The sequence below is a fragment of the Parasteatoda tepidariorum genome, chromosome 3 (assembly GCF_982258835.1).
Source record: "Parasteatoda tepidariorum strain Cologne lab strain chromosome 3, Ptep-v5.0, whole genome shotgun sequence".
NCBI classification, from domain to species: Eukaryota; Metazoa; Arthropoda; class Arachnida; order Araneae; family Theridiidae; genus Parasteatoda; species Parasteatoda tepidariorum.
In genome coordinates this window covers 28400749-28426075 of record NC_141757.1, presented here as the reverse complement: position 1 = coordinate 28426075, position 25327 = coordinate 28400749, and the positions used below count along the sequence as shown (strand labels likewise).

Below are 25327 nucleotides of genomic sequence, written 5' to 3'. Positions count from 1 at the left end.
TTAATTTATTGTGGTGCATGTACTGTACTATAAGTTTGTTCGATGTCTCTATGATTAACACATTCGTTATGCATACAAATTTACTGTCTGAAATATGAGAGGAATTTATTTGATAAACATAAGAATCATAATTGCTCACAATTGAGCTAACAATCAAAGGTAAATACAGGCTGTTTTGGATAATTTATGCTAATTTAAATATTTTAGAAACATTTATCTACCTAAATAATAAGATATAATAAAGGTTAAAGATGTGCAATTGTATTTCGTGCTTACTTTCAAAATAATAGTCTGCTTCGCAACCAATAATAACTTTGGGTCATGTTTTGAAGTATACAGTCTGTTATCTATATTGCATTAAATCGTATACATCATTTGTAAATTAAATGCAAACAAATCACCCAAACTTGCAGCAAAAAATATTTGATCAAAACTAATTTCCGATTACAATTTAATCTATGGAGAGAAAAAGTAGCTTACACCTCATTAAAAAAAATAGCACATTTTTTAAATATTATAATTCGTCGGAGAGTTTTTCATCCATCGTTCAGTTTTTCATGTTTAATAAAAATGAGACAGTTCAAATTTCGTGTTAACGAAAACGACACACCAGAAAATGCACCTGTTTAATATTCAAGCCAAATGTAACAGCTAAACGATGAATTTATTGCACTTTTCCTTACTTTTTTAACACACTAACCATAATTACTGCAGTGCAAACTTCCGTGTTTTGGATTTGGGATGGCTGGATATATTACAAATGTAACTTTAAGGTATGTCTTAAAATTCAGCTTCGTATTCAACACTAAACGATAAAACTATTTCAAAAATATATATTCATGCAGCGTCACTCTAATATCACTATTATAAATTTATAGGACTCGTGACAATCTTATAAAAGGAACTGATGATTTTGAATATCGTTTCAACTAATTTGAGAAAAATATACTAAGTGATTTAGGCAAATACAATAGATCGACATGACATTATGAATTTATTAGAATCCATCAGTTTATTTTATAGACATACCATATTATAATTATTTATCACATGTTAACGTAGTTATTAAGTAATTTTCGTAAGAGAAAAACGAAATCCTATACTTAGACCATTTTTTTAAATAACTACGTACAATATTTGGATCACACATTTCGAGGTTTGATAATTTTTTTCATCACGCATTTTGAGCAGCTTAGCACATATTTTGAGCTAAACATTTAATACTGTTTCCAGAGTAAAACGATCAACGACGAGCTTTCACTTCGTTAAAAGTTAACACTTATGGTATAAAAACGGGTCGCCTCTTCAGTTCTTTAAAAAGCTAATAATTGCCGGTATCTTTACGGATTTTGGAATACTTTCAACATTTCTTTTTATTACAATATTAGTTTATGTAGAGTAATGCCAAGTAATGTAATCTCGTTTATTGATAATATTATTTACATTTGTAACGAAACTCAAACATTTTAGCTACTCATAAAATGTGCTTACAGTTTAGAATTTGAGTTTTTGTTCAGTTCAAAAAAAATACTGCTTATGCAGTTGGGAAAGAATCGCGCTTAAAATAATTACTTGCGTGATAGAATAATTTAAGTTTTATGAATATTGAGTCATTAAATATAATACTTTTTCTCCTCGGTAAAATAAGAATATATAATTATATGAAAGACATCATAAATAGCGCAACTTGATTCTGCATATAAAAAAACGAAGCCCTATTTTTTGTGGTATTTAGTATATTCAAATATATTTTTCAATCGAAATTGAAAGGTTCATTCAAACATTGAGAAACATTATCCTTTAGAAATAGAACTTTTACAGCTATTTCACGGATAGCTGTCATAATGATTAATCCAGACGCACTACAGGCTTGAGACGCCCATTTCAGACAAGTCGTGGAACATCCCATCTAGTCGCAGCTCTAAGCTCCGAGTCGCGCGTGAGAAGAGCACCACAAATGGAAGCGATGGACGAAGGAGACCAGGGAGCACTCAAGCACCGAATTCAGGACCTTATTCAGCACCGAATTCAGGAATTCAGGATGGCAATGCCAAACTGGATGCAAACGAGAAAAATTCAGGCCCGACATCAACCACATGTCGATCTACCGGACTGACACCAGACATGAAGGCCGCAAGTAACGTTATCTCCGAAAACATTTATTAAAACCGTACATAACAAAGTGGTATAATCAAAATTGGAAAAAAATTGGAATGATAAAAAACGCTCAAGCAAAAGAACAGTAAAAATAAATAAATAATTAATGTGCATCGAAATTTTCTTCGCTGGAAACATCACAATAGTAGCTCAAAGTAGAATAGTATCTGATAAGTAAACTGTTCTCTAGTGGTGTTGTTTCAGAATTCTTCTTACTGAATAGCATCAGTCGTTCGTTGCTTATCAATCGGTCTTCATTTTTGTTCTGTACCTTTCATTAGTTTTCTTGCATTTGATACAAGCACTCTTTTTTTTGAAATTCTCAGATCCTAGAACATCCGAAATTGACCCAAAATCTGGATTTTTACATTCATACCTCTTATGGTAGAGTCCACAGAACTTAAAGGTCGCGTAGCCTTTTTAAATAATCTTGTACTTTAAGTCTTTTGCCATCCGCTTTTTAATCTAACCAATGGGAGTATCAAATAAATATGGTAGGGATCCATTGAGACCACCCAATGGGTACCAACTTTCAATGGTATTGGAAAGCAACTTTCCTTTATGCTCTCTTAAAGTTTTTCCTTCGACTTATTCTTCAACTTATTAGAGAAGGCTAGCCTGGTCGGTAAGGAGCTGGGCCCATGTTCAAGAGTTCGTGGGTTCAAACCCCGCCGGTCGAAGATGATGACTGATTCTGGCCAAAATTACGATCTGCGGATGAATGATTGGATGTATGAATGGGTTCGTCCTATAAACGGGTGTGACGTATGTGTGTATCAGAAGTCGAATTCTTGGCCGTAGATATCGCTATTAGAAATCAAGAACAATTTCACCCCTCTGCCTTAAAAGGCATTCGTCAACAACAACATTAGAGAAGACTGAGCTTTCTCAATACTGGTCATGTGCAGGTAAATTTGTCTTCGAGGTCCTCTTTTAATCCAGCATTAAGTCTTTTCAATTCGAGTTCGTTTTGAACTTGAATAAGTACGCTTCTAGTTTTGTCCTTTTTTACTTGCTTTATTATAAGATTGGCAGGATCAATCTTAGTGAAGCTGTGTCATTGCAGTTCTTTTGACTTGTTCAGGCTTTATTCTGATAAAAGGCGCTTTATTGAACTGTGTTCTCTTGCCGAATTAAGAATCTTTACATTCTTTGAAGTGTATTTGTGGATATCGTTTCTCCCCCGTAGACGACTGTTAATCATGTTTTGTTTATTGTCCTTACAGTTCATGCCAGCAGCTATTGCCATGAGCCCATATCTATCTCTACTCAGATTTTTCATGTGTTTTAAGTTTATTCGAATCAATTTTAGGTTCAGCTCCTTCGCTTCCAACATCCGGTTTTTCTGAACCTACTCCAAGAGTTGGTAAAATTCTTCATTGTATTAAAGGAAAAAATGCAGTAGTTCTTCGTCATGGTTCACTGCCGGCTGCTCGATTACTTTATTTTACTTTATAACCATCGTTGAATTGCAGACCCAATTTTTGGGTTTACGGCTTCCAGTGCCCAACTTCGTAGCCTTCTAATTTTAAACCCAATCCAGCAGACAAGGGAACTTCTCGATCAAGAGTCGGGAGAAATTTGCTATCGTGGAGGACTTTTTGATGGTACTAACCCGAATTTGTGCAACTCGGAGAAGAAAGCAACGAAAACCTTCCACAGTTATCCTGACGGCAAGGAGACTCTAACCCATAATCAGTCTACCACTGACATGAGCACTGTGATTGGTGAAAGCCGGGTACAGTATAAGTATCGACCAACCATCGCTGGGATTCGAACCCGGTTCATCTCATTTGAAGCCGAACACTCTATCCCCTGAGCCACCACATTTGGCTAATTGCTTACTTTATTTTATTTTTTTTAATAAGAAAAAATTCAAAATTCTGTAAAATTGTGAAGCTTTGGCGTTTACTCTACACTACCTCGTTACACGTTACTCACTAAAAAGAGTGTTCGATAGTACAGTATATGTTATTCCTTATCTGATGAAAATTGAAAGCGTTTTTAACTGTGCCTTAGTGAGTGATGGCCTCTAGGTCACTGTCCTCATACCAGCTTTCACTTTTTAATTTACACGATTCTCTTTAAGTCTAACCTGGAGTTTCCATAATAAGAATATATCTAAGAATCTCTTGTAGTCATCACCTCAACACCGTGACTTTAAAGGCAGCTCTGCTATGAAAAAAAATATAGATACAGGGTGTGATAAAATAAATTGTCACAACTGTATTAGGAAAGTAAGCACAGTACACAATGAGCAGAAATATCGTCCCGTGGCTGGGAGTGCCTCATTACGATGGAAAGTCTATTCTCGCACAATTGAACTGGTATCTTTATTTTATGTTTTCTGACAATAATTATGAAATATTGCATTTAAATAAATTCAGATATAGAAGTTTTATCGTGATTTGGCGACTAACTTGGCACCGAAGTTATTTCCAATAGTTGTATATTTTGATAAAACATCTATTTACTTTTAAACTTAAATTTAAAAAAAAAAACTGACGAGGTTTCGAATTACTATTTTGAAATACTTATCCTTTTTCCAAAATTTACCTATTCTGAGCAAATTATTTTCAAAGCTACTGTTCTTAAATTGATTGAAAGTATTTTTCCTGAAAATGATCAATGGAGAAAAAAATTTTTCTAGCGCCTGTTTGTGTTTTAATCTCTAAATATAACTTGTTTGTTTATTAATATACAATGCATAAAACATTTCTTTTATCCTTCTCTTTTACATCCACGTGTCTTTTTAAAGCTTGAATAAGAGTAATATCAAAAACCATTTTGTTTGTAAAAATCCTTATCTTTTTACAAATATAAAAAAAAAAGTTAATTAATTTTTAGCAAATATTGGTGTCATATTTTGCAGACATCTGAGTAACATTGCTTTCTCTCCCAACTCTTTTGTGTAAATTTACATATCATTAAAGTGTCTCATGCTCTTGGGTGTCGTTAAGGAAAATTGTAATATTTAAATTAAGCTAGACTGAAAACTTCTTTCCTTGGAGTCTCCCATCTCTTTCAACTAAACGCGAAAATAATAAAGGAACTTTTTTTCAAGAAAAATTATATGTTTAGAAGATTTAATAATTGGGAAAAACTTTCTAAATATTTCAAAACCTTTCATTCGAAAAAATATTTCTGTTTTTTAATTCCTTAATGTTTCAAACTCGATTAATTTAGTATATTGGGATTAGAGATTGCTTTTTATCTATTGAGTTAAGCTTGAGTTACGCTTTATTTAGTTGCATAAACGTATGAAACATATTTATTACAATGATACAATGATAATCCACAAAAATTAAAATTGGATAAATAAAAGCGTGGTATTAATTTAAGATATTGTGAAATTGAAATTTTATAGTTATCCCATTTTTCATTTATAAAATAATACAACGCATAGTTTGATGTTTCAAAATTTATTAATTTTAAACTTCAGATTAAAAGTGAGTTATGATTTATTTAATTATATCAGTACATTGATTATCACTTATGATACAGTGTACACTTATGATACAGTGATAAGCAATGAAATTTGAGATTGAATAAGTAAAATGTATACAACTTTAGTGAATATACGAGGGTTGTAAATTAAATAGTGGCAACTTAACCTTGAAACTCACAGATGGGCGGGCATGCGTAAATAGGGTATGGGTGCGGTGAGGTGGCGCTGTTGTCGATGTGTAGAGTGCAAAAAACAGTTGATTTGCTTAGAAGGGTAGTTGTTGCGTGGCGTTAACGTGAGGAGTTTCGTTTCCATCGCTCTAAAGCATGTTGTGAAAAGGCTTAATGACGAAAAAAGACGAGATGCTTGAACCCATCGTGTTACTGTCCTATACGGTAAAACATTTGCTCCACAGGCTTCCACTAATCCTCAATAGCGTTCTGTTGCATTTTTGCCATGGGCAACCTCGATTGTAAGCCACGACCGCTGATCATCTTTTGAAAACATGCTTTAGAGCGATGGAAACGAAACTCCTCAATTTAACGCCACACAACAACTACCCTGCTAAGCAAATCGACTGTTTTTTGCACTCTACACATCGACAACAGCGCCACCTCACCGCTCTCGTATCGAATTTGCGCATGCCCGCACTTCTGTGAGTTTCAAGGTATAGTGAGTATTTCATTATTTAATAACGCAAAATATAGTGAGTATTTCATTATTTGTAAGTAATACATAGTTAATTAATTAAGTAATATTTTGCTTTTTTTGATATTGAAACATTGTTATTTTAATATAGTTTGCTTATAGCTTACAAATTTAGCTCGAGTAATACTGAATTCAGTTATGCAAGCGCATAAAATTTTACTACAATCTTGATTAAAAAATAAACATTGAATCATTTATTTTTTTTAATTAATGAAATAATTTAACTTTTTTTTTACGAATCATGATTTAATTGCTATTTTCTTCATTTAAATTTCGTATTAATTTGTTCTAGTTTTCCATATGAAAATGTTTTAGGAAAACTATAGAGCGATATTTTGATCAAAATGAAACTGATTAAAAAGGAAAATAACTAAAGATCATTATCAAAATGTTTTACTTTAGCAGGCATTTGGTTAAGTTTTGTAATACGTATTAATTTTGAACTTGAGACTATGATTTTCCTAATTTTTCAGGATTAATAGTTTGATTCGTAGGAATAGAAAGAATAATAACGCTTTAAGCCTCACTTGAATTTTTATAAAGTGAAATACTACTATTAGCTTAAAATATTTAATTAGAATTTCCCAGAAGGGATTTATAAAGTTAAAATTGATTCTTCGGAACCTAAAGCTATTGTATGTGATTAGTAACATTGAATTTTAGAATACAGCCTTCACTACAAAAGTGAAAATGAAGATTGGAGAATTGAAATTCTTAATAATAGCATCGATTACCACACATTGAAAGGTCTGAGATGTGGCACACGGTATCAACTCTATATGACAGCTTCAAACAGTCTGGGAACTGGTGAACCAAGCACGCCTGTTTTCATCAGAACAAAAGGAGCAGGTAAGACCATATTGGTCACACATTAAACTGTTTTATTTGTATGCTTCATTAATTCAGTTTTCTCTGCAATAGGAAATAAAAATTAAGAATTATAGACATGAACCGATTAACTTAAGAAAACGAAGTGAATTTCCGTAAAGTAAATATATTGATAATTCATTACAATTAAAAAACTCATTTTATAATAAACTATAAGTATTTTAATTCATTTGTCTAAAGTATTCGAAGATATTTTAAAAAGTAATAAACGAATACGTAATTATTAAAACTACTATATTTTTAAAATTTTAAATTTTAAAGTTGTACACGATCCTCTAGAAAAGCACTGACATAAACATTTTTTTAATAATTTTAATAAATTTTTTTTTCCTTACTTATTTTTATTTATATTACGAAAGGTAGCTCTTTAATGTAGGGTGTCAAGTGATTCGTGTTTGAGGATTGATGCTGGTGTTATTAGTACTTGAGACCTATGGCTATTTATTTTCAAATAGCTAACCAAACATCGATATCCACATTTAACAATTAGGGAATAGTTTAATCTGCCATTTCTTTGAACAAAAATTGAATTAATACAATGCAGTTGTCGGTTTAAATTACACATTGTTTACTCGAAATATTTTAGCTTGTAATAATTACATAATTTATCATTAATTGTATTTGCATTACTATAAAATGTGTGCACGGTGCTTTTATGAGTTTTCAAAAGAACTTGAATAGTGCGTAAATTATTAAAAAAAAAAGAAATATTATTCCAGTTGTTTTAATATTTTCCACTTTTAAACTATAGATACAAATCGGGAAAAGTCATAAAAATATTGAACATATAGTTAACGTCTGGTAAAAAGATCTTGCGCTTAATTTTTTTAAATATTTTTATCATTATTATAAAATCTATTACAGACAAAGGGGTACTGAAGATCTTGGGGAATGCGCAGACAATAAAATAATAAAGTTATTTTTTTAATTTAATTTGATTCTCTTATTCTAATTTAAAAAATTAGAATATCTTATCCTTAGGTATCTATCACCTGATAATTAAGATTTTACATAGAATCTTATAGGGCGTCTAATAATTTAGCCAGAGACTGTAAGTGTTTCACAACACCATGAACTATCCTTACTTCTTGGTATAGCGAAAAACTTTGTGAAGCCCCATTTTGGTGCTCTGACGCACGAACAGTATTTACTGTGCATGAGAAATATAATATTTTTGTTTGTTTGAAAAACAGACTATATAGTATTATACGTGCTGTCGCGAATTTATGGTAACTATCTCCTTTTTTTGCATTTTGTAATACGTGGCAGAAATATTTTTTGGTGATAATAGAAGTTTGTTACGAAAGTAATACGATTTTGTTTCACGTCTGACAAAAAATAAAATAATTTTTTTCCATTCTTTAATCTTTTTGGAAAGTGCAGTTTCAAAAATTTTTTTTCTTTTTCTTTTTTTCGTTTTGTTAGTTTCTTTGCTTCGTAAAGGGGTAGAAATTTCCGTTAGAGATAAAAGCGTTTTGGCCATGTAATATCGTTATAGATTCGATTGAAACTTGTATTGTCATCCAGCACTGTTTAGTTTTGACCTTTCTCATTTGCTTAAAATGATTGACAATAAATTTATTTTAGACTAATAGGATAATAAGTTTGTAGTTTTTCAGATTACAATTAAAACATGATTTGCCAATTGAAATTTAAAATTTTGAGATCGCTAGCTAATCAGAAATCGGTCAATATTTGTATTGGTGATACTTTCTTTTTAGAAGAAAAATGGGGTGCGAAGTTCTATTTGTTTCTGCTTACTTTTAAAAAAAGTAACATTACTTTGTCTCCCATATTTAGTGTATGATATAATACTATTCATTATATATTAATTATTCATTACATATTAATTGTTCATTATATATTAATTGTTCATTATATATACACATGTATTGATAATCGAATTTTAAATATGAAATTATAATACTTATTATAAAATAGCGATCAATGCATACTAGGTTTTATTAATGAGGACACTGTAAGGCATCAAAACATGTTAAAGTATAAAAGTTGGTCTTTTTAATAAATTGTTATAATTATTTTGTTATTCTTACAATTTTTATTTCATTATTTTTCATTTCTGCCTCAATATCTCAGACGTCTCTAATTTGCTCAAAATGATATACAGTAAATTCATTTTAGGTTTACATAGGATCATAAGTTTAAATTGTAGTTTTTCAGATTACAATTAAAACATGTATTGCCATTAGAAATTTAAAATTTGAGCTCACTAGGTAATCAGTAACTAACCTATATAATTAATATTAACAGATTCTTTTTAGCAAAAATGCGGAGCAAAGCTCTGTTTGTTTCTGTTTAGTTTTAGAAAAATAATTTTTTTGTCTCGTATATTTGGTCTATGATACGATTTGAATATGAAATTATAAATACTTACTATCAGGGGTCTTTCCAGACATTTTGTGAAGGGTCCGGTTTTCGTGAGATTGTGAAAAAATTACTCACATTCTTTCAACCAGGGTCCGCTTTTATGAATTTGTGCAAATAGGGTCCGGTTATTGCGAAAAACTTTTTCATGGAGTTTTTAAACTGTAAATAGATACAAGATTATGCTCGGCACTGCAAAATTATAATTCAAAAATAAATAAATTTCCAAAAATAAACAGCAATTGCTGCTTCTAAATTAGAAATGCAACATACAAATATTTGGTATTCAGTCTATGCTGCTGAACGCAGAATATTCATTTCGGACGAATAATGGAAGAATCGTCTGCCGAAGACAAAACTTAATTCGTTTACATCCATCTTTCTTGTTTTCTGCCCTGGGAAGGGTTTATTCGATTAACAAAACAATAGTGAAGATAAACAAATTTGTGAAGGGTCCGATTAAAAGGAAAAATCATTTTGTGAAGGGTCCGTTTTTTTGTTAAAATATTTTGTGAAGGGTCCGTTTTTGTGAAAAGATATTTAGTGAAGGGTCCGTTAACGGACCCAAATTTCTTCTAAACAGACCCCTGATTATAATCTCTAAAACTTGCATATTTGATCAATGCATCTTGATTTTATTAATGAATACACTGTAAGGCATCAAAACATGTTAAAGTGTAGAAGATCGTCTTTTTTATAAATTATTCTTACTATTTTTAGACTCCTGCTATTTTTTTTTTATTATTTACTATTTTCTATTTCAGCCCCTATGTCTCCGCAAGAAACAGCCTTCATCCATGCCAATGTAACTTCATCGAATCTTATTCTGTCAGCGTGGAAGACGAGTGGTTGTCCAATAAAACATTTCATAGTGCAATATCGACCTAAGTACCAAAGCCAATGGATCTCGTCATCCAAAAAAGTTCAAATGCCTCCAGATATTTATGTTCTGCAGAACTTGGTGGCGGAAAAAGAATACGACATAATGGTCACAGCTGTTAGTGACGCCGGATTGACACAAGGGGAGTACACTGTGCGGACGCTATCGCAACAACCTCTTGGTAAAATGTTCAAAATCTAGTTGAAGATATTAAGACCAAAAAAAAACAGTTTTAATTAAAATTTTGCTTGTTCAAGTGATCTGAATTGATGCCAAAATCATGTCGACAAATCATAACTTTATTTTCTTCGTCCTTTTTCAGGGTTTTCGAATGAATATATTTTAATATCGACAGTGTTGAGTAAATTTATATTGTAATTTAATTTTTGAAGTTTATCGGCAGAAAAGTTGCTGAAAAAAAATTCTGTTTTTAAAAAGGGAGAAGGAAAAGAATTTTTGGGAATGTATCATCAGCTGAAACAAATTGTTTTTAAAGAAACATTTGTTACTTTATACATGCTACATTTAAGTCTTTATTTTAAAACTAATCGTTTTTTTTAATCAATAACAATACCATAAATTTAAAAGACATCCTAAAGCACAAATTTTTGACTCTTATCGAAAAGATCTTTCTTCTCTTTTGTTTGTGAAACTTGTTAAATATCACTCCAGGTAGATATAATGAATCATTAACAAAATTAAAAACAGTTAGGAAATATCAAATTATATTGAACGTGAGGAATTAATCAAATTTGGGCTTTTATTTTTATTTTTTTCGCTGATAGTATATAATGATGTAAAATATGTAGATTCGTATAAAAGATTTCATTCGTCTGTCTTCAGAATTTTACCTAAAAACGTGAAACAAATATGAAAATTAAAAGAAGAGAAGTCTAAAGTGTAATAATCTATTGTCTGAATTTTTTGTGAAACTTTTAACTTTATTGTCCACGCTTGTTTTCTATCAACAAAAAAAGCTTTATTATTTAGAAAATATTTATTTTCTGCTTCTGGCATTATTTTTTTTCGGAATTTAAGGAAAAGTGCAAAGTTACAACAGAAATTTTTAAAAAAAAGTAATATTGATATGGAATATATAGGCTAAAAAGATAAACAACCTTACTTGGGAGTTTGTGATGAAAATCATAAAATGATTCTAGAATGTAAAAAGGAATTAAAATTTATTTTTATAACGTTAAAACACTGCTTCCAAAAAGCGATTAAATAAAATTTTTAACAAATTTTATTACACGAAAAACTAGATCCTCATTTAATATAATCATATAAAAAAATTTAAACGAAGGCAGTTATTGTTAAATTAACATGTATTTCAATAATTTTGATTTATTTTTAGAATAATGTCATCTTCTAATGATTCAAGTTATGTGTATTGAGTATGTATAGAAACATAGTATGTGTTCATGCATATATTTTAAACTATATTTCACGCTTGCTTTTTTCCATATGCTTTTTTCTGTTCAAATACTTTTTTCAACCTTGAAAAAAAAATTTAGAATAAATAAATAAAACTGATGGACTTTTTGATACCATAAGCACTCTGTTGTTTACAAATCTTTAATTGCTGTACTAATATAATTCTTTAAATAAAGAATGTATTTTATGATCATTACCTTATTTTTCAGTTCTGACAATGAATCTAATGATTATGATTATTGCCTTACTTTTCAGCTCACACAATGTTTCTGACAATTATTGTCTTACTTTTCCGCTCCGATAATGAATCAAATTATTCTGATAATTATTGCCTTAATTTTCAGCTCCGGCATTGGAGCCGATGATTATGATGCGTTACTTTTCAGAGCCGACAATGATTCTGACAATTATTGCCTTACTTTTCAGCTCCAACGATGAATCCAGCATTTGGTAAAAGGGAAACAGACTTGCCCTTCTACAAAAATTTGGCACTGGTTGTACCAGTTGTGGTTTCTTCTCTCATCACGATACTTCTTCTGTTCGCTATTATTGTTTGTTTTCGGAAGCATTTGAAGGACAGAAGAAGAAGGCACGGTAAGGAATGAAATGTATACTCCTTCTTAAAACTAATTGGAATTTCTGATTAAACATTGAAGTATTTTCACCATAAAACTGTATGAATTTAATATTTAAAGACTTATTGGCATCCTGGGTATCGACATTTTTCACTAGATTTTTAAAGGGGATTTTTTTTTTCTAGGAGACCAAAACGCTGAGCTAAATTTGGGTATATTTAATTTTTTTATAACCGTCGTCGAACAGCCGACCCAATAGTGGTTTCACGACTACTAATGTCAATTCTGTAGCCTTGTAATTTTGAGCCAATCCGGAAGACAAGGAAACTCCTGGATCAATACCCCAAGAAGTATGATTTGTTATGGGAACATGGAGGACTCTGTGACTCTACCGTACATCTGCCACCATATACTACACGGGGAGTCTTCGGCCGGAGGGGTTCAAACCCACGATTTCTTGTATATGGGCCCAGCGCCCTCCCAACCAGGCTATCTCAACAATAAATTTAGATATATTTCTTTATAACCGTCGTTGAGCAGCCGACCCAATTTTATGGGTTCACGACTACTGATGTTCAACTCCGTAGCCTTGTAACTTTGAACCCAATCCAGAAGACAAGGGAACTCCTGGATCGAGTATTGGGAGAAATTTGCCTTCATTGAGGACTTTTTGATGGAGCTAACCCGCATTTCCGTGACATGGAGAGGAAGACCACGAAAATGTCCCACGATTAGCCTGACGGCAAAGGGGACTCTAACCCATGATCCGTCTACCACTGAGGATATGTCACGTCAGCACTGTGATCGGTGCAAGCCGGGGGTGGAATTCGTATCGACTGGGATTCGAACCCAGTTTGCCTCATTGGAAGGCTAACGCTCTATCCCTTGAGCCATCGCCGCTCTAAATTTGGGTATAAGAAACTTTTAACTGGACATCCTGAGTATGGGTATTTTTCACTATATATTTAATGCGGACTCCTTTTTTTCAGTGAAGGCAAAATACCAAGCTAAATTTAGGTATGAAAAAACTTGTAACTTAATTCATCCTTCGAGTCCGAATTTGACATTAAAAGAGAAGTTCAGTTGGAAAAAAAATATTTTTAATCAATTTTATTCAATTTTCTCGAGTTACTGAATAAATTATATTTAATTTATTTGACTGAAATTTTGAATAATGTAAGATTTGTAATAGCCGCCCAATAAGTTTCTGAGGAAATTTAGAGAACGTTATTGTGGAATATCCAAAAAAAAATTTCTAGTGAAACAATTCCAATAGAAATTTATTATCAAAATCTTTAGAAAAATTATTTGATGTACTGTAAATTGCTTTATTTATTTGTAAATTTTCTTTTGAAAACTATCACTGTTTTTAAGTAACTAACATTAGTTTTTTTTTTAAGAAAAAGGTCACTTTCTAAGTCAGTTTCTATTAATTGGAATAGCATTGCTAGTAAATTTTCAAGCATATAAGAACAGACAAATTTATTGCACAGTATTAAATTTCCTTTTTTCTAATAACATAATTTTATTGCTTGAAATATTTAAAAAAAACTGTGTCCCTTTTGAATTAAGAGAAGCATTCTCACTTTTTTAAAACGTAGAATGCTGTCGAATGGCAATTTATCATTAAAAGCTTGATACGAACAAACAATATCGCGAACAACAATGTACAAACATTTTGATCTAAAATCCAACCAAATTTCATTAGTTGCTAAATGCTAAATACATTTTTTTAATTCGATGCTTGTTTAAAAAAGCTGAGGATTCATTAGAAAAGCTTAAAACTGAAATATTATTATAAATTAAGTGTAAGAGATTTCTAAAAAGCTTTTTTTTAATCAATTTTCTAATTTTTTTTTATTTCTTCACGTTGACATTCTTCTTATTTGATTTATAAGCATTTAATTAAGACTGCAATAAAATAGAAAAAAAATTAATAATATAATTGATAAATAAAATGATTTCTTAAAAGCTTTTAGTCATTTAAATTTATTGACTTTTCAGAGTGTGACAATAGAAAATCATATCCTGATTCTTTGATGATGAGTGATATGTCTAAAGAAGTAAAGACGAAACCAACAGATTTTTCCCACTATACTTGTCCTGGTATGTAGATAATTTCTTTAGCTTCATTGAATAAAAATTTTAAAAAATTAAATAAATAAATTTTTAACTAAATGTTGTCAAAAACAATTCCGAAATCACACAATATTTCATGTTCAAAAGAAATGTTGTATTGAATCCGATTTCAAAACTTAATAATTTATGAGCAATAATTAATTACGATGATTTCAGTTCTACGAAAATATGTACACGGCTAACTTTAAGAAAAGCTTCTTAAAAATTTTTGATTTAAGAATGTTCTTTGAAGGCTTTATCATCAAAAAAAAAATAATTCTTGTATCATTTCTAGTAAATGATATACCTTTTTTTCTTTTCGCAACTGTTATAAAATTGCACCAGCTGCTTTTTGCCTGTCAGCTGAATATTTTTTGACTGCTAGTTATCTCCTTCTATGTTAGTTTTGGAAAGAGAGAAACATGTTTTTAGAAGAACGCCCCCCCCCCCTAAATTTGCAGGAAAAAGTGCATATGTCTTTTTATTTAAAAAAAATACCTGCCAAGAGAAAATTTTCTCCAAATCAGTAATTTTTTTATTTTATTTAAAGTACTTGTTAGTTCGAAAAACTAAATATTATTTTGGCAAGAGAGTATGCTTTCTTCAAAATAAAAACTTTTCTTTGACTTTAGTCAACTTAAACATGTCATTATTTAATCTTCTTGAGATAAATAACTTTAAAGAATAATTTTAATGCAATTGCTATACCGTATTACCTGTAGGATTAATGTTTGTTCGGTTGTTTTGAAGTGTGGTATTTTTTATTGTTACAGGAAAAACAGATTATGCTGAGCCGTATGCTTGCGAGGAACTTTTGTCAAAACAAGTAAGTTTTGAATTATCAGAAACTTAGTTTCTGAATTTGTCGCTTTAAAAATATTGGTTATTAATTAATATTTGAAGTACACCAAATGGTACATTTTCCCTCAGTGTTCGGATTTAAGTTTTATTCTGCCGTAAATACAACAATTTTTAGTTTATGAAAAAATATTTCATTATAATAAGAGATATTAATATTTTATATTGATATAATAATATTGTTGCTTTTCAAGAAAAAATTGGTTGTCTAGGAAATCATACTTGTATTATCATTTTAACTGTTTAGGCAGAGCCCAATGAAGATTGAATTTCGTCACTTGCTTGCACAGAAATTTATTTTATAGTATTCTCTAGAAATATGTAAATTTGCTGGGAAATTTAGCGATCTAATTTTAAGAATTTCTATATTTTTTGAAAGACTTCTGAAATTGTGTACTCTGGTAAAACCCAATCAATAAAATTATAATTTGCAAAATTACTTTCCACAAAATGTACTTTTTAAAAAATATCGTGTAGAGAAAAACAAGTTGAAGGTCATTGTAGGTACAAGCAGGCGTAATTTGTTCCAAATTAAAAATAACAATAATTAAATATATAAAATCGATTGAAATAAAATAGGATCAGTTTTAAAAACTTTCTAAACTGTATGATCTACATATGTATGATGATCTATTCTCTTTAATGCTTTATTAGTTATACCCACGGAAAATTTTGACTCCTCAAAAAAAATAATTGCTGTTAAAATGCAAGTAATAAGTGTAAAAACCATTAAAAAATGTTCGAATAAATCTTAGCCTTTTGAAAAATATAGAGGATTTTAAAAAATAATAATTATTCGAGGAAAGTTTTGCAATTGCAACCATAACTCATGGGATACTTTTGGCAGAATTTAACAATTATCTAAATTGAGTAGAATGTTAAATCATTCATAAGGCAATATTTTTTAGGGTTCAGATGGATTATTTGCAACAATTAAACGATGTCCGACAAGACCAATTTATATGTCATCTTATAAACCGGGTAAGTAATAAAAACAGATAATTATTAAATTATTATTACTAATATATATATATATATATATATATATATATATATATATATATATATATATATATATATATATATATATATATATATATATATATATATATATCGTCTTTGAGCTTTTAATTTTTGACCAGCTCAAAATACGCACTTAAAGAAATGAACACTGCTCAAATTGTGTCTTTAAAAAAATGAACACTTTTTGAAAAAGGAAGAAATTGGACTTATCACTAGATTCCGATTTTCAAATCTCTCGCACGAAAATCGTTCTTTTTTTAATGAATCCAAATTAATTCGTAATGGAATGTCGTGCATTAGCTTTGCTTATTACTTTTTTAAAAAAAATTATTCTGTCTTGAAAAACATATCAAAGGAGAAGAAGATTTACTTTCACAAGGTCATCACGATCCTATAAATTTATAGCAGTGGTATTAAATTGACATTGCAAGAATGTAGATTTTTTAAAACTATTTTATCAGCTAGTGATTCGAATGCGGAGAGATACGTGAAAAATTACTTTAGTAGTATATCCAGTAATCTGAACTCCAATGTCTGGACTCTTCTTCATTAAAATTATTCTCAGTGTTTAAAAAATATGAAAAAGTAAATACAAAGCTTCTTAGTTAGTTGTTGAATTTGAGATGAAGTTATGTTCATTCTCTCAAACATGCATTTCGAGCTATTTCCAATTTTCTCAAAGTCGTATTTTAAGCAGTTTCCATTTTTTCAATCACGCATTTTGAGGTGTTTCCGTTTTCTCAAACACGCATTTTGAGGTCTCACCATTTTCTCAAACACTCATTTTGAGGTGTTTTCACTTTCTAAACAAGCATTTTGAGATGTTTAAATTTTTTTAAACATGCATTTTGAGCTGTTTCTGTTTTCTTTAACACGCATTTTGAGCAGTATCCATTTTTTCAAACGCTCATTTTGAACTGTATCCGTTTTCTCAAGCATGCAATATAATCCGTTTCCCTTTTTCTCAAACACGCGTGTGTTTAATGTGATTTCATTTCTTCAAAAGCTATTTTTTTTTCCTTTTTTTTCTTCTTTTTACAAACGCGCCTTTAAGCTATTTCGATTTTTTACAAAAACGCATTTTGACCTGTCTCTATTTTCTCAAGAGCACAATTTAATCCATTTTTATTTTCTCAAACATGCAATTTAATCTGTTTCAATTTTCTCGAACAAGCATTTTATGCTGTTTCTATTTTATTAAACACATTATTTTGGGCTGTTTCCTTTTTTCGAAACATGCATTTTGAGTTGATTCAATTTTTTTATATCTTAAACACACATTTTGAGCTGTGTCCAGAACAAATCTCTAACTGACAATATGCCGTTGTAATATTATAAATATCTCTTTTTCTTATAGGCAATGAATCATTTTGTTCATCGCATGTTTCTTCCCACGAATGCAACCCCCTTCCCGATCCGAACAAGAAAGAAAAATGGAATAATCCACCGAATCATTCGAAACCAGTTCGGTGATAGTGTCAAACCCTGCTTGTATACAGACCACTACCGTCCGAATTCTTTCGCAAGATTTATTCCCAATTGGTTTTGCGATTGATCTACAATTTCGAACTACCATTAAGTAGGTACTGTACTGTTGAAAGACAAATGATCAGTATTGAATTATGGAAAAATATGTGCATCAATGCTTTTTTTTCTCGGTTATTTATGAAATAAATATTTGTGATATACCGATAATTTGTCCAATAACCGAAATTCCGAATGTCATTTGGCTGTTGAATTATGAAGATTCTTTGGTGATCAAAGAGTGTAAGATATAAATTGTATCTCATACACAAAAAGAGCTTTGGATGATATCATTTGTAAGTAAGACGTTTATCGTTGGATTTGACAAATTTTTATTAAGTGAATAAATGTTATAGATTGACATAAAGCGAATTAATTTAAACTATATCATAAATCAATTCTTATAAAAGTATTTCGTCGTGCCAAAGTATAAATTTTTACTATAAAATTAATGCCACATGCAGTTATTTAATCTCCAGCTTGACACAGTTTATGTTTTTCCTGGAAGACTGATTTAAGCACTGTTTACACGCCTTTCAATAGAAATGACCAGAAAATATTACTACACGAAATGAGCTTTTTAAGATCATAATAAGTATAGAAAATTTCAATTTCATAATCATAGTGACGTTTTTTTTCTGAGTTTTTGTAGTTCTTCTTCAGATTGACGTTTTGCTTAAATACTAATGTCTCTGAACTACTTTTTATCTGAGCTTATGAGATTATTTTTTGCTTTATTTCTACACAAACATGAATTTCCTTTCTGTATAAGAAACAAACAAAGGAATCTCAGGAGTAAAAAGTGATAACCCACATTTTTCTTGAGAAGCTCTAACAACGTGGAAAAAGAGAACCAAACACAATTAATAACCTAAACCGAGATCGTTTCGAAACTATAATAAAGCATTATATTTAGCTTCATGAAAGAAGGAGAGAGAGAACCACAGAGAGACAGAAGAAATTACAAACAAGTTACAGGAAGAAAAATAAAATTGAACCCTTAGGATCGATTCTATTCTATAGAATAAGATCGAACAAGAAAGTCAACTAAAGGTGTGATGTATTAAAAAAGGTATCAAAAATTGCACAATGCTTACAAGATAGCAATTATACAACACATAGTTACACCCTCTCTTTTATTGGCCATAATTTTATTGTTTTTTTTTATAATACTTCACGGGGAGAAGGGAATGGGAGGTGTGGAACTATTAATGATAGTTAACCAGTATTGTGTTGCCCTTGCTTAAGAGATTTCTATTACTTCAAGATAAGATTGAAATCTTATGCTGTGTAGAATTATTATCAGCAGTGAAGAGTAGTTTTTAAAATGTGGGTTATAACTTTTCTGCCCCCTCAAGGACTAAAGTAAATTACGTTAACTAGTTATTGATAACAAAGGAAAAATATTCCAAATTCTCATCACTTTAACTGTTACAATTTTACATACTTTAAATAAATTTTAATTTCTGTTAGATTATAATTGTTCACGAGACAATTGTTATAACTGTTCACCAGATTATAATTGTTTTTTTAAAAGAAAAATGTTTTTTATGTTTTTTTTCTAAATTCGATAAATGAAACTTCGCATTAAATCAATTATAATAAAAGCCCTAAGCATGTTCAAACATTGCATATTCAAATTCTATAAGACCATGAGAGTTTTAGCATATTCTAAAAAGTCTATTTTCTATAAAAGTCCGTAAAAAATTGCCATTGAAGAGCCATATCATATTCATTCTAACAAGAAAAATAGGGTTTGCTTTAAAATGCAAAGCCAAACTGATAAATTGAAATTAATTTCAAAGCTAAATGGAGAATACCGGGACATTTAATTTTAGATTCAAAATAGTTATTGATGTAAATCATTATTTTGATTTCTGTCAAATAATGAACAAATAATAAGTTTTTGAAAGCTTCAACTTCAATACAATAGATTGTATAAATGTAAAATCACGTGACTTTTTAAATGTGCTTCACTACAATGAATTATGTTTGAATCCCTTTTCTCAAGTCTGTTTCTCACAAACACCTTTAACATGAGTATTTTACAACTGAACTGGATTGCATAAATTTAACTATTGTATTCCTTCCTCTTTATACAGTGTTGTTGAATTTTACTATTTTATATGTGTTTCGTCACTTCATGTCTTTCTTGATGTAAATAATTAAAAAAAATTGAAAGATAAGAGTTTCTGTTTTTTTATAAATTAAATTCATAAATACAAATAATAAATAGGGCACTACACATCAGGCTCTCAAAAATTATAATGCCCGAAATGCGCAGAGGCTAGTTTACAATCCAGCGAGCTTTAACGACTCGCTTTCTTTCTTTGGAGATTATCTTTTCGGCTGTGGTTGGTTCCAATTATACTGCAAGCTTTTATTTCTTTTAAAATTTGTACCATGAACTGAAAAAAATAAAGAAATAATAGTTTCTTTTTATTTTATTTATTTAAGGAACTATTAAACATAAAAACGGGTCGCTAAAAGCCACTGTATTGGAAGCTCGTAACCGATTATTCAAATATTCACACAGAGACAACAAATCGATTATTCGCTAACGTATCGATGACTATCGCATTTATCGCCGGGGTGGTGTGAATAAATGGCACCGAAAAGCGCGTAGAAGAAAAACGATTATATGTAAGACACAAATATCATTGAATTTATTAGACAGAGTTAGCTTATTCTTTATTTATTCCCAGAGTTCTTCTTATTTTTATTTAAAAAAGTTTACTCCAAATGATGTGTTTAACAAAGTAATTAATAGAAAAGTTTATGACATTAACAAGCTGAAAAACATGTATTTGCCAATAGAAATTAATAGTTGTGATAACATCTTTTCTTTCTTAATAAAAATGCTCTGCATTTACCTCATTAATGCTTAGTCGCTCTTACATAATAATACATAAAACTTCTGATTTAAAACTTAACATTTATAGATATTGCCATCGGTTTTTCGCCCAATTAAAAAGTAGGTGCATTCATATTTGTTCATTAATATGCAATCGAAATAAAATTTTAGTATGCAAAAGTATCATTTGGACACGTATTTCGTAAATAGATCCATCGAGTAAAACTTCAATATTTTTTGAGTCTTGCTAAAAATCTTATCGAAACTAGGGCAAAGCATAAAAACCTTTTTTTTTCTTTGTTTCTTTTTCACCATAAAGGAAAGCAAAGAATATGGAGGTGAGAAAATTGTGAATCTCAGGGGAACAGTAATTTCCAGTCAGGAATTTTCGTGTCTTGCAGAAAGGCAATGAAAGCAACCACAACAGTTGCACATGCGCATTTCTTTTTTTTTTTATTTACTTTTTTTGTTTTAATTATCCAGCTTGCATGAGAAAGATAAGGTTGGCTATAAGGCCCTAGAATTCTTTTTCGCTGATAACTTGTTCAAAAAGGAACTTTACGTTCTTATAAATGCTATAATTTAAACTTCTTTCTTTGAGTTTGTTAATTTTGTGATAAATATTGAATCGATGGCATTTTAATTTACACAAGTTTAAGAAAAATGAGAAATGTCTGATGCTTAACGTCATCTGATTTAGTGAAGGAAAATTGAAAATTATTAAGCAAACATTATGCACCAAATATGAAGTAAACTCATGTCTAACTATCCATCAACTTTGCCATCTTTCACTTTGTAAGTATAGCTCCCACTCCATTTTTCTCAGCACTCGTTTTACACCAATTATTCTGCAGGGAGATTTACTTCTTTTCCTTTCATACCCTTCAAGACAATTGCAGAAATTGCAACACGTAGATTTCATTCTGCTGAAATCCTGCACTTCGAAGTTAGGAAGAATTTATATATTCCTGATGGATTACCGATCTTGAGCCTTGTTTATTTATTTATATTTTTTATAACTGTCGATGAACAGCTGACCCAATTTTCAGGTTTACGACCTGCAGAGTTCCGTAGCCTTGTAAGTTTGAACCCAATCCAGAAGATAAGGGAACTCTTGGCTAAAGTATTGAGAGAAATTTGCTTTTGTCGAGGATTTTTGTATGGAGCTAACCCACATTTGCGTTACATGGAGAGGAAAATCAAGAAAGAAGCATCCACAGTTAGCCAGGCAACAAGAGGACTCCAACCATCTACCACTGGGGATATTTTACGTCAGAACTGTGGTCGGTGCGAAACGGGTGTAGAATTCGTATCCATCAGTCATTGCTGGGATTCGAACCAGGGGCAACTCATTGGGAGGTGATTGCTCTATCACTTGAGCCATCACTGCTCCTGGCAGTTTTATTTTTTATAAAACCGTCGTTGAACAGTCGACCCAATTTTTGGGGCTTACGGCTACTAATGTTCAACTACTTAGCCTTGTAATTTAGAACCCAATCCAGGACAAAAGAACTCCTGGATCAAGTATTGGGAGAAATTTGCCTTCGTGGAGGACTTTTTAATGGAATTAACCCGCATTTGTGTTACATGGAAAGGAAGACCACGAAAACTTCCCACGGTTAGCCTAACGGTAAGGGGACCTTAACCCAATGATCCGTCTACCACTGAGATACTTCACGTCAGCACTGCTGTCGGTGAAAGCCGGATGCGGAATTCGAATCGACCAGCCATCGTTGGGATCAAACCCTGGTTCACCTCATTGGAAGGCGAACGCTCTATCCCCTGAGCCATCGCGGCTCAATAGAATGGAAGCTGGTTTGACACATTTAAGCTATTTCAAATCACTTTTGCTTCTTCTCATTCACGTATGGCAAGTCTTGAAAATAGGCGCTTATTTTTGAAGTGCTTGAAACAAGTCAACTATTATTTTCTTTTTGCATATATTCTTGAAACAAATGAAGTTTTTAATCAGGTAGTATGTGTCTGCTCATGTTATTTAGGCTGGTGTGGAGCTGGACCAGTGGCCAAGTCCTGGGCTATATGGTTAAGGGTTTTCAAAACCTAGGTACATGCTCAGGGATTGGAGGAAAGAAAGAAAAAAAAGTATGTGTCTGCCTCAGTTTCTTGTTATAATTTATTTAACATTTAAGGTAGTTTTTCAACTGCTCTTGCATCGCAGAAATTGACTACATTTGTGTAATTTTATGCCATTTTCATAATTTTTGTGAGTTTTCAATAATTATTCATGACTTATTATAGGTTAGTTAAATATATCTATAGTCAAGCTTCCTTATGCTGATTCTAAAAATCGTGCAAAATGTCACTATTAATAAATTTTGCTGCTAGATAGTAGAAAAATTCTGTGCGATCTCAGCTTTTAATATTTACAAAGTTATCCAACACTGCATTATCCAGGCTCATAAAAATTAATAAAAAATGTCAAATATTCATTAATTTTGATAATTTGCCTCAAGATGAAATAATTTCTTCAAACGGGTAAATTTTTAAAGAAAATTAATAGCTCTTAGAATATTTAAATTATTTTACCACTCCTAGTCATATTTCAACTCCCAGATAATTATTTACGACAACATGATCTACATGGTTTAAAATTGTAGATTTGTCTCTTTCTTAAGTTTAAGGCATTTAAACTTTAGCTGTTTTAATAGTTCTTTTTTTTACACAAAAGCTTTGAAAATTAACTTTCTTTTAAATTTCTGAATGTGGTAATTAAGTACCAGTATAACTCAAAAGTATTTTTTCAGATATAATATTGAAATAAATAACTACTTGGCCTGAAAACTTTGTATTAGTTGAAACGCTTAAAAGATAGACAGCAAAATTCAATTTTAGATAAACGTATATTCCTGTCATATATTTTTCTTACTCGGAAAAAAAAATTTTGTAAAATTACTGTATTGTATGGTAATGACATTTCTAGTAATAAGAAATTAAATTCTAGTTAATAAAATCAAAATATACGGTATTTAAACCATTTTTTTTTAATTTTCTTCCGTTTATATGGTAAAGGCTTAACGGAAATTCTGATTTTTTTTAAATTATAGTTTTTATTACCCAACTTTTTGTGAGAAATATAAATGTTAAAAGTAAATTTAACGAATAAATGGTTTTTATGCTGTACTCTAAAACATCATGATAAAACTATCGAATTTTACCACACTTAACAAATTTTATCACACGTTATAAAAATCTAATTTTATTGTTAATTTTACAAAAACAATTACGAAAGTGCTTCGGTAAAAATTATTGTGTTTTAAGTGCTTCATAGAGCCTAAACCAAGGTAAATCTGGTACTGGATTTTTTAGATGAATTAGGAATGTCGGGCAGTATAATTTGAAAACATGATATAATTATGATATGGCTTCTTATTCTGCATCCAACATAGTTCTTTATTTTATATTTTTCAATTATTTAATTTTTTCATAGTTTGATATCTTATTTAAATTAACCATAATTCTTTTCAAGTTTACGAAGAAAGTATTATCTGATTTTCTCAAAATTTATTATTAAACCATGATTCACCATTAAGCTATTTATATCTAAACTAAATATGTCAAAACTGATAATAAAAATTGAGTTGTGTGCAGCATATTCCGTGATTTTTTCAAAAAGTTTTAAAAACTCCAACTGGCTCTGAACAAATCTAAAGAAATTTATTTACATTTTGTAAAATTGTTTCCCCTGCCAATACTTATTCGATTGAATTGAAAGAAAACAACTTGCAAAAATATCTGGTTAAGAAAACTACAACAATAGCATCCCTTTTACTCATTTAACTTTCTCCTTGTGATTAACTTTCAGACAACTTATTTAATAGATTAAAAAAGAAATAAAAACATGTTATTGGAAACTGTCTGAAAAATATGGGCTTTCCAAACCACTGGACAAAAATAACTATTTCTGTTATATATTCTTTTCAGATACTTGAAAATGTCGAGAAAATCATTTTTTATCGCAGTCTCATACATCGATTTTTCAGTAAATACATAATCGATGGTAAAAATAACTATCTTTATTGACTTTACTTTCATGTCATGTTTTAACTTTTTTTCACGTCTTCTTGAAGCTGTTGGGAAAAAGATTACTGTTAATGAAGATAAGATGTCTTTTCGTATCAAATAAATAGTTCAATAAAAAAAAATTGTAGCTGTCTGTAAGAAAATGTTCTAATCTAAAAATAATTGTTAGTCTCATACTTTAAAAGAGGGAAATTATTCTTAAAAAATATTAATGAAACTATTAAGTTTATTGAGTTTAACTTTTGGTAAGAAACAAAACTGATAAAATGTTTTAACGTTGTAATGGAATGTTATGAATTTTTGGGGAATAGAGTGTTCTATTATCAATTAAGTGCTTGAATCTTACATATCATACTGGAAATGGTTTACGTATCATACTGGAAATGGTTTACGTATCATACTGGAAATGGTTTACGTATCATACTGGAAATGGT

The 25327-nt window shown here is 30.3% G+C and overlaps 1 protein-coding gene across 2 annotated transcripts in view; it reads left to right on the top strand.

The window, feature by feature from the left end:
- The window catches only part of LOC107449454 (cell adhesion molecule Dscam1), a 168217-nt gene extending 148033 nt beyond the window's left edge, over positions 1 to 20184 (top strand). The window contains exons 20-26 of one of the 2 annotated variants that reach the window (XM_087159004.1): positions 6977 to 7162; positions 10351 to 10647; positions 12327 to 12494; positions 14480 to 14581; positions 15367 to 15419; positions 16360 to 16432; positions 17832 to 20184. In XM_087159004.1, coding sequence (XP_087015130.1) covers positions 6977 to 7162; positions 10351 to 10647; positions 12327 to 12494; positions 14480 to 14581; positions 15367 to 15419; positions 16360 to 16432; positions 17832 to 17947 — 995 coding nt within the window. In that variant the 3' untranslated portion in view covers positions 17948 to 20184. The remainder of the gene's footprint in view (positions 1 to 6976; positions 7163 to 10350; positions 10648 to 12326; positions 12495 to 14479; positions 14582 to 15366; positions 15420 to 16359; positions 16433 to 17831) is intronic. The other variant, XM_087159005.1, reaches the window with a different exon arrangement.
- The last annotated feature ends 5143 nt before the right edge of the window (positions 20185 to 25327 follow it).